This window comes from Podarcis bocagei, assembly GCF_964188305.1.
Source record: "Podarcis bocagei genome assembly, chromosome: 6".
Classification (NCBI taxonomy): Eukaryota; Metazoa; Chordata; class Lepidosauria; order Squamata; family Lacertidae; genus Podarcis; species Podarcis bocagei.
This window is the reverse complement of record NC_138130.1, coordinates 46,201,142-46,215,031: the sequence shown is the minus strand read 5'-3', so window position 1 is coordinate 46,215,031 and position 13,890 is coordinate 46,201,142. Positions and strand designations below refer to the sequence as shown.

General features: G+C 38.7%; 1 protein-coding gene and 1 long non-coding RNA gene across 12 annotated transcripts in view; one reads left to right on the top strand and one right to left on the bottom strand.

Moving 5' to 3' along the window:
- Nucleotides 1-13,890, top strand: part of DMD (dystrophin) — a 1,036,503-nt gene that overhangs the window by 819,441 nt on the left and 203,172 nt on the right. Inside the window, exon 1 of one of the 11 annotated variants that reach the window (XM_081197762.1) lies at nt 13,287-13,656. The exons of the other annotated variants lie outside the window; for them this stretch is intronic. Within the exon in view, the coding sequence (XP_081053888.1) occupies nt 13,627-13,656 (30 nt within the window). The 5' untranslated portion in view covers nt 13,287-13,626. Of the gene's footprint in view, nt 1-13,286; nt 13,657-13,890 lie in introns of those variants that run through there. 11 annotated transcript variants of the gene reach the window in all.
- On the bottom strand, nt 8,499-13,743 carry LOC308589045. Its single transcript, XR_014009059.1, has 3 exons — nt 13,648-13,743; nt 12,487-12,602; nt 8,499-8,739 (listed from the first exon to the last, which is right to left on the bottom strand). It is a non-coding gene; the product is annotated as an uncharacterized lncRNA (long non-coding RNA).

Here is a 13,890-nt window from a genome sequence, read left to right as displayed (position 1 = left end):
TCAAAGGAATCCTCATCATGTACTAGTGCACTAACCAGTCTTCTTAAAAATTAAGCTGCTATGCCTGAAGTTGCTTTTCTCTCTCAAATATGCCACAACACAGACAAGACAGGCTTTTGAGTTAATAATATTCAAGAACAAACTCAGCAGTTGTGTTTGCCTGATTTAGCCCCTGCTGTGATGATTCCTTTTTTATTAACTTTGCAATTATATTGCACAGCTAAACTCAAAGTACCTCAAGCTGCGTCTTTTAGATACTCACTATCTCAGTAGTTCATAGGCAACTTCAAATGTTTAGAGACCTGGAATGAAGTCAGCCTCAAATTATTTCCTATTGTATGGAATATCTTGTTTATAATGTTAGTCCAAATAATTTAACTGAGCAGAGAATTTATTAAATGTTATATAGCATCTGTAAGGTTTTACTGGCTGTAAAATGGTTGTATACTGGTCTGCTTAGGTTTTATTATGAAACAATAAACAGGGTGGTGATACAAGGGCTACTGCAATAGACACAAGATAATATCACCAAGGTGACTATCTGTAAACAAACAATAAATGCCCATATATGGCAAAAGTAGTTTCTTTCCAAAATAGGCTTTATCTTAAATAATTGCGAACACAGTAAATTATTGGCACAACCTATTGGTGTTTTGCAACTTTCTGACTAGTTTCAGGACCTTAGCCAGACCTAGCAGAGTAAACGCAGAATTCACGGAAGCAATTGGCGACTTGGCTGCAGACAGGATAGATGAAGCAGGAACCAGGAACTTGTAGTTAGCTGTTTATTATATACAGTGGACTATTTACAGGAACAGAACACGGATCTTTAGTTAGCTCTTTCATACATGACTCACAACTCCTACACTGACACACAGAACTCTGAACCTCTAAACTAACACATTCCAGTTAGTAGGCCATTAATTATCACTCCCTTGAGAGAGCTTGACCAATCAGGGAGCTGTCTCCATGCCTCTGTTATCACCAGGCAGACTTACTCCTTCAGATTGCCTTTTGGCTGTCTGACAAACCTTAATTGACTCTGTGTGAGTAGCTGCACGTACACAGTTTCCCAATAAATGCAAACACAGTAAATAAAGAGTCCACTTGTGATGTATCAGTTCTTCAGTGCTCGGACATCGCTCCGGTAATCAGACGTTTCATCCCCAAAGGGCTTAGTTATCAAGTTTTGTAGTAAATAATATACAACAGAAGACAGTGTATAAACTGCTTAAAGCAGGGGTGTATCTGTCCCCATCAGCATGTTTTCATCAGGAGGAGCATAGAAAGAGGACGATGTTAACCTCCGGGTTAACAAACTGAAGGACATCGTCCTCTTTCTATGTTCCTCCCAATGAAAACACATTTTGCAGCAACATTTTTATATGTAGTTTTGATTAATGTACACATTTTTGCAAACAGCTTCCCCCAATTTAGAGCTCATCAACAACTTCGGTTAATTCAATGGGTAGATCACTGCCAGTTCATTTATAGTGGGAGTAGATTGCAGTCTCTTGGAAGTTGGACACCCCTGCTGTAATTGAATGCGTTTTTTTATGTTATTTTTATGAATATCTTCATTTTTTCTGCACAGTTTCACCTAAGATTTTTTTGGAATTATTGTTTGATTGGAGAACTGCATCACAAAATTTGGATAACTGCGAATTTCAAAGATAGCTGTGTTTCAGTTCACGTATTTTTTTAATAAACTGCAAATCTGATAGATTTTACCTTCAATGCATACTGAATTGAATTTGTCTCCTATTCCTAATTCTCATTGCTATAAGCAAGCCCCAATACCTAGCAAGTAATTGAGCATTTTTTCAAGCTTTGCCCTTATTTGAAATGTATATTTTAATAAACTTCTGTGTATCCTTTTCCTACTTCACTGAATATAAATTCAATAGATTTGGATACTTCTTGACTGGGTGTACACAGAGGTCAGATTTCAGGCTGTCTGTTTCAAAACAGTACAGCCTACAAAACAATTAAGGAATAAACATACCTGTATGTGTATATATATATATATATATATATATATATAGATAGATAGATAGATAGATAGATACGTATATATATATTGCTTGCACTAACTGGCTATCGGTTATTCAAGGTTTTTAAAGGTTCTTTTAAAATAGTGAAGCTAATTGTAAAGTACTCGTTTATGGTACTTTTTGTGTTTGTGCATCTAAGGGATTGATGCAGGAAGTCACATACATTTTTTTTTTCTAGTGGGTTGGCAAACCAAACCACTGAGCAGAATATTTTTGCCTGAAGCACATTATAAGCAAAAGATTAGAGTCAAGTATTCAGTTTAGATTGTAATTGAAGTTGTTCACCTGGTTCTTAGAATATCAGAATTTCCTGCAGCTGCCTATTCCTGAAGATTCTCCAATAAAATATGGAGTTGTTTCCCAGGACCCAGTGTGTAGCTGTTCCAATCTAATAAAAGTGCAAATTATTTCAGAAGCATTGAAATCAACCCAGAGCAGCTCCCTGCTTAATGAGATGGCAGCTGGTATGGGCTTACTTTGTGCTTTCTTGAATGTGGACTTCGAGTCAAAGGGAACAGTTTTTACTATTAAATGAGCTGCTATCTGCTGCAGCTTTCAAGATATAACCTCTATTTCAGTTTATAGTGTAGTAGTACATGATGGAATTCAACGAGGCCCCCTAGTGCTGCAATCATAAATAGTGTCTTATCTTTATATATGCTTTCTAATATTTTAACATTGTAATTGTAGCATGCTCATCCCGGCCCTGTGAGGCTGGCTATTCTTACTACCATCTTAGAAAATGTGAAAATTGACCATTTAGCAAAAGACTGCACAGAGACTTTAAATGTGAGTCTCAAGTTCTAAATTCATTTATTTTATTCACAATTAGCATGCATGCAGGTAATTGGTTTAACCCAATACTGCAAGATTTGTACTTGATTCCAGTCTGCCATTTAGGAGACCACTTGATCAAGCTCACTTGATATATGGTTTTTGGGAGTTTGGCATACAGAGTCCCCAGGTTCAAGCTCCAGTTTTTTTTTTTGGTTTTTTTTATTGCTGCTTATGCTGTTACAATTGTATTGTCTCCTGGATCACATTGAAAGGGGCATACTTAAAATGGAACTACCAAGAGCTCTCCCCCCCCCCCCGATATTAACACCCAAGAGGGTCTGTAGAGAAGGAGGCAGCATTTCAGATATTTGGGGCCTAAGTAATTTATGGCTTTAAAATTAGCATGTTTTAACACTCGCTTTAAACAATGCATACTTCAAAAAAAGGATGTGTGGAACGGTTATTTAGATATTAAAGGTAATGAGCAAAATAGGATAATGAAATCAGAATAACATCTGTAATAGTTATTTCATAAGTGAATGGCTGAATGAAGTGTAGCTCATTAAAAAAAAATACTGGCATATGTTGTGACATTAAACCACACTGAGGTAAAGCCTTCTTTCTTGATCTCTTCATTTGTCAGACATAGTTTATTTGTTAATCTCTTGAGGAGGGCTGTTTGGTCCCAGTTGTCTTTTGTTGTTCCAGAAAGATCTTTCCAGTGTCTGGTTCTGTTGTGCCTCGCTGCTTGTAATAAATAGCTTATTAATTCTTCATTATGTAAATCCAGGTGGTTGTCTTGAAATATATTTAATAAAGCTAATTCTGGTTTGACTTCCAATTGTTTCATTATTTTATTGAATTCTTAGAGTATCAAATTCCAGAAAGTCTAGGTTTTTATACATTCCTACCACGTGTAGAGATATGTACTGTGTAGGGCAGCCTCTCCAGCAACATGATGGGTCACCAGGGTGGCTCATGGCCATTTTCCAAGGTTTAGGTACCACCTATATATGAGTTTTAGGGTTAATTCTCTATTGCTTGCCGAAATAGACTTAAAGGGGAGGGGGTGTTGGTCCAAAGTCTATCAGTGTGGATTTGGTAGGCGAGTACCCAAGGGGGTTGTAAGTTTCCTTACAAGGAAGTTTATATAGTGATGTATTTCTGTTATAAAAGTCATATACCGTATTTTTCGCTCTATAACACGCAGATTTTTTCTCCTAAAAAGGAAGGGGAAATGTCTGTGCGTGTTATGGAGCGAATGTGTGGTCCCTGGAGCCGAAAAATAAGGCAAAAATCAAACCGCGCTTCAGGGAGAAGGGAGCTCCGTGATACAGGAAGTGGCTGCTTTCCTGCATTCTGCCTCAGGGTCTTACTGCCCGCCCTCTCTGTTTCCTTGCTGTGTTTGCTCAAACGGAACAAAGAGCAGGGAAAGCCCCTCCCCTCCAGGCAAGTAGAGAGGGAAAGCAGAGCGTCCGAACAAAGAGCAGGGAAAGCCCCTCCCCTCCAGGCAAGTAGAGAGGGAAAGCAGAGCGTCCGAACAAAGAGCAGGGGAAGCCCCTCCCCTCCAGGCAAGTAGAGAGGGAAAGCAGAGCGTCCGAACAAAGAGCAGGGAAAGCCCCTCCCCTCCAGGCAAGTAGAGAGGGAAAGCAGAGCGTCCGAACAAAGAGCAGGGAAAGCCCCTCCCCTCCAGGCAAGTAGAGAGGGAAAGCAGAGCGTCCGTCCTTCTATCCTGTCCCTGCTCCGGAGGAACAATGTTTGTGAAGGGAAGAGAGACTACAGGTTCGGCTAAAAATTCTGATTTGACTTCCTGCTTTTTGTTTTTGGAGACACACAGCATTCAAATATGCTTTCTTCCATTTAAAGAGGGAGAGAGAGAGAGAGAGCACACGCTGGCTGGCTTGGGTGGGTGGGTGGGGGGAAACTTTTGCCTTCCTTTCCTCACGTTATAGCCCTCTCCTGCATTCTTAGCCTTCTGTGTTTTTCCTTCCCTCCCCACTTAAAATGTGGTTACAAAGCATGGATCCACATGGATCCTCAGGATCTTTGCATTGGGTCACCCCAAATTCACCATCAGAGCACACAGCATGTCCATGGCTACAGCCTGCCCCCCCCAAAAAAAATCACGCACCCACTGTTGCCTGGGGCTGCAATGGTGCAAAAACGTGGTTACAAAGCATGGATCCACATGGATCCTCAGGATCTTTGCATTGGGTCAGCCAAAATTCACCATCAGAGCACATAGCATGTCCATGACTACAGCCTGTCCCCCCAAAAAAAAATCACGCACCCACTGTTGCCTGGGGCTGCAATGGTGCAAAAACGTGGTTAAAAAGTATGGGTCCACATGGATCCTCAGGATCTTTGCATTGGGTCAGCCAAAATTCACCATCAGAGCACATAGCATGTCCATGACTACAGCCTGTCCCCCCCCAAAAAAAATCACGCACCCACTGTTGCCTGGGGCTGCAATGGTGCAAAAACGTGGTTAAAAAGTATGGGTCCACATGGATCCTCAGGATCTTTGCATTGGGTCAGCCAAAATTCACCATCAGAGCACATAGCATGTCCATGACTACAGCCTGTCCCCCCCAAAAAAAATCACGCACCCACTGTTGCCTGGGGCTGCAATGGTGCAAAAACGTGGTTACAAAGCATGGATCCACAGGGATTCTCAGGATTTTTGCATTGGGTCACCCCAAATTCACCATCAGATCACATGTCTGTGGCCACAGCATGAAGCACAAAAATGATACGTCCACTGTTTCATTCAGAATATTTTTTCCCTTGTTTTCCTCCTCTAAAAACGATGTGCGTGTTATGGTCAGGTGCGTGTTATAGAGCGAAAAATACGGTAACTTGTATAGACTCCCCCGCGTCCATCCAGCCACACTGAATTGTTGCGAAGTGTTGTTAAATAGTGGGTATCAGTGGGGACAGTGGATCTTGGATGGTATATTAAAGCATAAAGTCTCAGTAGTTAACCTGGAGGCCTGAGAATGTTGAAAGTTGTTAAGCTCTCGAAGTATTGCTGCTTCTATGTTCAGTAAGTCAAGTGTCAGAATCATTAAATTATCAGCACATAGATCAGTCATAAAGTTTTGTTTTCCAGTTTGGGCTCCATTAATGTCTGGTGTTGTTCTGATGCACATAGCTATTGGTTCTAAAGCTAGTATGAACAAAAAGGGAGGTCCCTATCCAATTTGAAACCATACTGGACTCTGCTTAGCCTTGCAAATGTGCTAGCACCATAAAACTGCTAAGTTTTTTCTGCACTGTAGTAAAGAGAGAGATCGTTTGTTTCATCAAAATTCTGCCAAAGACACAGAAAGAAAATAATTGTGCATTTTATACATCTCATGGTTCTATACTTTTTGAAACGATTGTTTGTTGTCAGTATACACTGTGAACCCCTAGAAACATGATTCGGGAGTGGTATAGATTTTTTTAAAAGATAAATAATGTTCAGAACATGTTGGGTATTAGTACAGATCACTGGGAGAAGCATTTTTTTTTTCAGATGCTCCTCTGATTTCTGCTATACATAAGCAAATCAATAAACATCATAAATGTTTGTTCACTTATTTGTTCAGTGTTGTCTGTATTACCTATGAGCCTTTGTGTTTTCAGTTATAATAGCTGTTCCAGTAAAAGGCAATGAAACAGTAGGAAGAATCAGGAGATTTCATTGTTTACAACAGAAGCAGGAGGGAAGCAGCTCTTCCTTCATCCCCATTAAAATATTCTCTCCAGCAGTTTTGCAGTTCAGCCCTTCTGGCTGCTTGCTGTAAGAGAAAATCAGAACTAATTGGAAGCAGTGGGATGTGAGTGGAACTAATAGAGGTAGCTGCTCTCCAAATTATCCAGTAGGACTTTGCAAGGCATTGAAAATAGGCATCAAGACCTTACCTGAGCAGCCAAGAAGAAGCAAATGTTCCTACTGTGAATTATGCTGCTTCTGTGTTGCTACTGTTTCATCTTTGGCAAATGTTAAAATAAGGAATTAGAAAACCGAGAGTACATGTGAATTTATTACCTTGCTCCTTCCAGTAATAAAATGAGTGACTTGATCGTCATAACTCTTTTATTAAGGATTATCTGCTTAATATGTATTTAAATTGAACCCAACATAGTTTACTTCCCCAACCATTCAGGCTGCTAAGCCCTTAGAGAGAAACAAAGGTGTTTGTGTTTTGGTGACCCCAGCAAAGTCTAGATCACTTGTCCTACTTCAGGGGACAAGGATGCCAGGAATCCCAGTCCACTTGCAAGATGATCCAGAGAGTGAGGTCAGGTCATGCTCCAAAGTCAGGGGCTTTTTGTAGGGGAGGGGTTTCAATTAAATAGACTAACTCCAGTTAAAGTGCAAGGTCACACACAGGGAAGTCAGGTTCACAGCAAAGGAGCACAGTAGTCAAGGAGCTGGAGTAAGGAAATGGTTCCAACCTCTTTCCCCAGTGACTGAAGGCTTTTACCCAGGAGCCTTCCAAGCTCCATACAATCACACTAGACTTATTAAAAATATGTTGCTTATTACAAGAAAGTATACATAAAGTAATTTCACAGTGATAGATGTGGGAAGCATATGATCATATATAAAATCACAGCTGCACGTGACTAAGATATTCACACTCCTGATCTAAGAAACTAAGACCCTAGCAATAGCAAAAGTGGGTGAGGTTCACATTAGTTATTGACTTGGAAGGTAGAGATAGAAACAAATAACTTTTCCCTGTTCTCATGAGCAGTCCCACAATGGAGTGAATAGAAAGGTGATCATAACCCAAGGGCTGTGAAAGCTAGGTTCTCCCTAATGAACGATTAGGCAGTAGAAATCTCACTTAGTCCTCCTTAGTCCAATGTCCAATGGAGCATTACAGTTGTTCCTTGAGAGTGCTGTTGATTATGTCGAAGATTGTTGGAGCCACTATGCTAGTTAAACTACTCAAAACATCAATCGTGAATTAAATTTTGCATCTCGGGTGTGCATGTAAAATAGGAGCAGCAGTAATGGTGTGAAATGGGAAAATAAATTATTCTTTTTGAACTAAAAGTTAGTAACTTTCCTGCCGGATGTGCCTAATGATTGCCATCTTGTGTCCACGAGTTATCTAGTGTTAAGTTTCTGCATTTGGAGTAAATAACCTTTGCCTTGCTAATTCTAAAATGGCATAAATTATGTCTGGGCTAACATCAGTGTCCGTTTAGAGGAAATATGTTCTCTGTGGAAACTGACAGTTATTAGTTTGGGAGTTTTTCCAAGTATCACATGGATAACTTATCAACACTTGCCTCCTTTCAATTTATAGAGTCAGGAAGAGTCGCAAGCAAGAGTAAGGGCCACAGAGGGGCTGATATCACAATGCAACACAAGCAAGACTGATGCCTTGTTCCATCAGAATGAACCAACGAAAAGTCAAGACATACACTCTCCCATTACAGCAGGCAGCATTGAGACCTGATCTTTGAAGTTATGGGATTAAAAATTAGTTGGGTTAGATTAAAAAAAAGAAATCAATGCAGTGTCTCCCAAAGGCGATGAAAGGTCGTATCACAATGTGATTCCAAGGACACAGATGGCAGGGAGAGTAGAAATGGAAGGGTTGGAGCAATGTACAGACGCATATGACTTTTTCATTTCCTTCATTTTAAATCTCTTTACCACCATGTTTGAGCTGCCCTTTCTTTTTCTTTAGAGTCTAATCCATACATCATTTAGTTCTTCAACAATTTTATTTGAAATCACAATAGCTTCTAAGATTTCAGGGATCATCTTTGAAAGGCTCTTCTTTTAGCTTTCACCTGTCAGCATTTGCTTCTTTTTCTGGAGATGTGTTTCATCTTCTGTTATCTTTTTAAAATGGTGTTCGATCCTGGAAATGTTTTAGCAATATTCATAGGCTTATCTCTGCAGGAGAGAGATACAATTTTATCTATCTTTTCTCATCAAGTCATTAACATGAAACTCTGCAATGTAATCATACCAAACTGGAATTGAGGTCATGCCATAGACTGGTTGGAAAAGAGGCTTGATGACATGATGATGTATAGCCATTTCACAACAAAGCTTTTAACACATAATATCTGCCCCTTAATTGCATTTAACATTTCATTGAAAAGATGTTATCATTATGGAAATTGCTCTGTAAATGTTGTTGAGATAAACCCCCCAAAATGTTATACTGATGGACTAGGAGAAGAAAAGAGCATTTTCACTGCAATAGGAAACACATAATAGTGACATACTTTATTTTGTTTTCCTGGGACTTCTTATGAGGCAATGTTGAATTCTATGGTATTTTTTTTAGTCATTGTTGGGGGAGGTCTGTAATCTGCAGCTCTTGATATATTTCTTATGACTCCAGGCAAACAGTAAGTTAAATTCGCCCGTTTTTTGTTTCATACATTGTCCTAAAATACACTTTCTACTGGCATGCATTTTTTGAGATTATATTATGTTGGTTAAGATTTATGTTATATGTTAACATTATATCATACAAATGTTGATATCTTTTACAGAGCAGAAGAAAAAATGTTTTTAGTCAAGTGATTTGAAACGCCTACAATATATCTTTTTTTCTCATAAAACAAAAGATTCTCTTGCACTAAACATAGCTTGCTAAAATGAAGAACAATAGAGTATCAGATAAAGCAGCTCTAGAATGAATTTTTGTACAGCCTGCATGCCGATGTGGGCTACAGCTATATCTAGATTAGCTTTTTGTTTTGTTTTTTACTGAGTTTGCATTGTGTTTGAGAGTATAATTCCAGAGAAGTGCCTAGGCATTTTATGCATTTTCCTGAAATCTGTTATTCAAGCCACTGCCATTCAACGATGAGCTCAGTGTTTTCTGCTCCACCTACAATTTAATTCCGGGCATATCAGCAAAATCCTGTGGCCCCTAGGGACACTCTCTCATGGACCATATGAATGCATTCTTCATAAATTAAAATAAATTAATAAATTTAAGGATCATTCATTTATTTTGGAATGACTCAACAGATAATTGCAGTGCATAGAGAAGCTGGTGTATAGATATACCGTATAGACAAACAGCTTTGAGAAGAGACTTGCTAACAAAGCCAAAGAGGACCCAATAGGAAATATACATTTGCGAGAACCGCTCAGTGGGACAAACTGAAAAGTTAAGTCTCCCTAGAAACTTGATGAGAATCAGGCATACCCAACCTCTCTGGATGGTACTTAATCAGCATGAATATTCCAGAGCAGATGTAACTCACTCATACATTTTAAATGAAAAATAGCAGCAGAGCCCTTGATAATAAATACTGGTGTCATTGTTTCCTTTCAGTCTTAATGCCTTTGTTTATGTTTATACATAAGGCTACTCAGTTAATTAAATAATTTAGATGATTGATTGATTGATCAATCAATCAATCATATTTGAACCAATTTATCAAATTTAGTAGCAATGCCTATTTATTTATTTATTTATTTATTTACAGAAGTTCAAAATAGCTTATAATTCAATAAACAAAAGCTATCACTTTGTTTAATACCTTATTATACCTTCTCTGTTCCAACACAATAGAACCACTAATTAATTGGAAAAGCTTTAGTTGAATTATTTTACAAGTTTAAACTGAGTTAAGCATGCATCTCTAATTGTACTGTTATATACGGCACACAGTTCTAAATGTAGTATTAGAAGTGTTTTTGGTCCTCTTTAATATTAAAAAAATGAAGTTGATTGATCAGCCTCATGGGTATTGTCAGAAAATAATTAAGGTGTGCTGCCATATGTCACTTTTCATATAGTCCTTTTAATATGTGATTTGACATCAATTACTTTCTTATTTCTGATAAGCTATCCTGCAAATCAGTGACGCTCTGGTGGGAAAAATTCCAGAACTACATGACTTATGTGTTCCAGAATGAAACACAGGTGACAGACACCTGGGGACTTTGTTTAGGATGTCTATTAGTGAAGCAAACTAGTGTTCCACCTCCAGTATCACAGCTAATATGCCTTTGAATGCAAGTTGCTAGGGAGCACAAGTTGAGAGGGTACTCTTGGAATCGTGTCTCTTTGTGCAGACTTCCCATAGGCATCTGGTTAGCTTTGAGAATGCTATGTAGTTTTCTAGGGGAAACGACATAGCATATGTCTTGCCACAAAGCTCCACAAAGCTTAACTGTTCTTCCTTGTAATGAAACAACAACAACCCTTTAATTAAGAGGAAAATATGTGGATTGTATCATTATAAGATTGAATCACTAGGTGGCACTGGAGTTAGTTGGTTTTGTATGGACTTAGAAGTTTCCTGTTCCTCTTCTTTTTAAGAAAGACAATAAAGGTCTTGTCCAGCCACTGATTGATTAGCAGATGAGGGACATAGCTATAAGTAGTACATAAACATTCTGAGGTCAACTATAAGTAGTACATAAACATTCTGAGAATGAATTTTATATGACGGTGATTTTCCTTTTTCCTCAGTGTAGCTAGTGTTAATGGATTTTCATGTGGTCAGATTTATGTGTGACCATGTTCTGAAAAAGTTATTTGTTAATGCATTTTTTATGTTTGGGTTTCCCTGGAGAGTTTCACACTTGCCACAACATCTAGCTAAAAAAAGCTTTGCTGGGCCTCATTAATCTTGATGTAGAATCTTTTTCAAAGAAGTAACAGCACTTTGTGTAATTTTATCTTGAGATTAGTCTGAAGTGACTGAGGGTGTGAATGTATTTTGTCTCGCTGTTGTTGTTGCTGCTTTTATAAAGCCTCAAATATTGCTCCAATAGGTTGTACAGTTTAGAGTGGTTGCTGACAAGCCAGTGAGGTGGCATCCAAAGTGATGCACTTACCACAAGGTGATTTTTCAGGCCTGGTGATATTTGATTTGAATGTCCTATTGTAAACTCAGCCCCAGTTCATATATTCCCAAAGTGGTGCTTTGCTTGCATGTTTGAACATATATCTGTGGAAGGCCACAGCACAGATAGAATCTTGTATGAAGTGTAATCTCTGTGCAAAGGCCCGGCTCCCATGCTTCTTCCCCCTCAAAGAGAAGAGCGGAAAGGTGACATGAACCAGGCCTCTGCACACTCTTACCTCTGAGTGAGTCACCCGCTATACATGCTTACTCAAAAATAAGCTCCACTCATTTTGATGGGACTTATGCTCAGGTAAACATGCAACTTAAAGAAGTGAAGAGTTACCACATGAAAAAATGTTGATTATTTCATTGACATTTATAAAGCCTGCAGCATTGTACTGACTGAGAGATGAAAAGAAATACTGTGATCCTCAACTAGTTTCTGAAGTGCATTAATGATCCAGCACTCTTCCATTATTATTATTTTATTTTTGGACTGAGTTCAGGATGCTGTGCATGTACAGCTTGACACAGTTTCCCATCCCTTTCAGTTTTCTGCAGTTTAATCAGTGTATGCATGAAGTTGCTTCAAGAGTCCTCAGTGTTGTAGTCAACACTGTGTTGTGTAAGCAGTAAGGGGTTGAGGGAGACATAAATAGAAAATTGTAGCAAACTGGACATAAGCCAATTTGAAAGCAGAGGGAGCAAAATGTGGAGAAGAGTCACCACAAAGAACAGTATCAAAATTAAAGGGAGGACATCCATTTATGTTCTTTTGCTAGTGCAAATGTTTATAGAGTTGAACCCAAACTCTTACCATACAGGCATGCTTAGCTATATTTGCATCAACCTTGAAGATATGTCGTTTATACGGTAGCAGTTCACTTCTACAGTGCACACAGAACCTTTGACTTTGGAGGTTGTCACATTAGTCTGCAAATCAAATATTAATAAATAAATAAATAAATAACATTTTAATTAACAGTTTAATCTTTATTCCACTAGCAAAGGAAGAGCAAACAGGAATTTGCCAGTGAACCCTCATATACTTATTACCCAGCAATGAGTTTAACTGAAAATAGCACAAGTTATTCCTCTTTCCATATCTTCTGCAGTTTTTAATTTTATTAATTTTCATGGCGTGCATGCTTTTAGTATTGGTTTTAAACTCAGCATTTTACATTTCTGTAAGCTGTTGTGGCCAATTTTTGAGAAAGGCAACTAAGAAATTAAATATAAAGAATACCACCACCACCATTACTACTGAAACACTGTGCAGTATATTTTTTAATTCAAGGACATAAGGTATTGTTTGTCTAAAGTGGCGAATTATTAATCCAGGACTGCTCACAGCCAGCATGCTGACAGCTCCAACACTTCCCCTCTAACTTTGAAAGAAATAGTTTTATTATTTTTGTATATAAGATGATTCTAATGAGCAGGCAGCGTTGACCCCCAGAATAAATCTATAAGTTTATGTAGCTAAAATATTTTTTAGAAATCACAGTGTGGGATAGATAATACACAAAGACTCCATTCAGCATGTAGGCAGATCGGAATGTGAGTACCAGGCAGTTAGCTCTCCAAAGAATGTTCCTTTGGCAGTTGCTGCCTGGCTAAAAATGAAGGGAAAACATGAATATTTAAAAAGTTTCTGGCTTGCAATTCCAAAGTGATAAGAAAAGTTGGCAGTCCAGCATAAGCTGCCAGTTGTGCATTCTGGGTCCTTCTGGCTATTCTCCGTTCCTCCTACAGCCATGGCCCTGACTGATGTTTTGACATAGGACAAAGTGACTGTTTATTACTATTGACTGTTGAGGCCTGTACTCTGAAATGCATTCTGTCAATGGAATGTAACTGAACTTGGCATTTTAAAGCTCTGCTGTTGCAGTAGCTTAGTTTTCCTTGGATTTCTGTTCAGCAAGACCTGCTCTGAAGCCTCTGGTTCAAGCTGAAAATGTTACACAGGAAGACATACCATGTAAAGGTCAGATTTGGCTGGGATCCTGAGGGGTTTTGGTGTCTCTGTTTTTATTCTCACCGGCATGATGACATAACCAATTGTTGCCTCCCTTGGCACACGTCAGAGCCCAACGATAACTGTAAATGCTTTTGCGCGTTTTGAAATGTATAGTTCTCTCTGACTAATACAGTGCTATGCCAGTATAAAATAATATCACCATGCCTAGCTTGATAGTGGCTGGAGAAACCCAGCCAGATG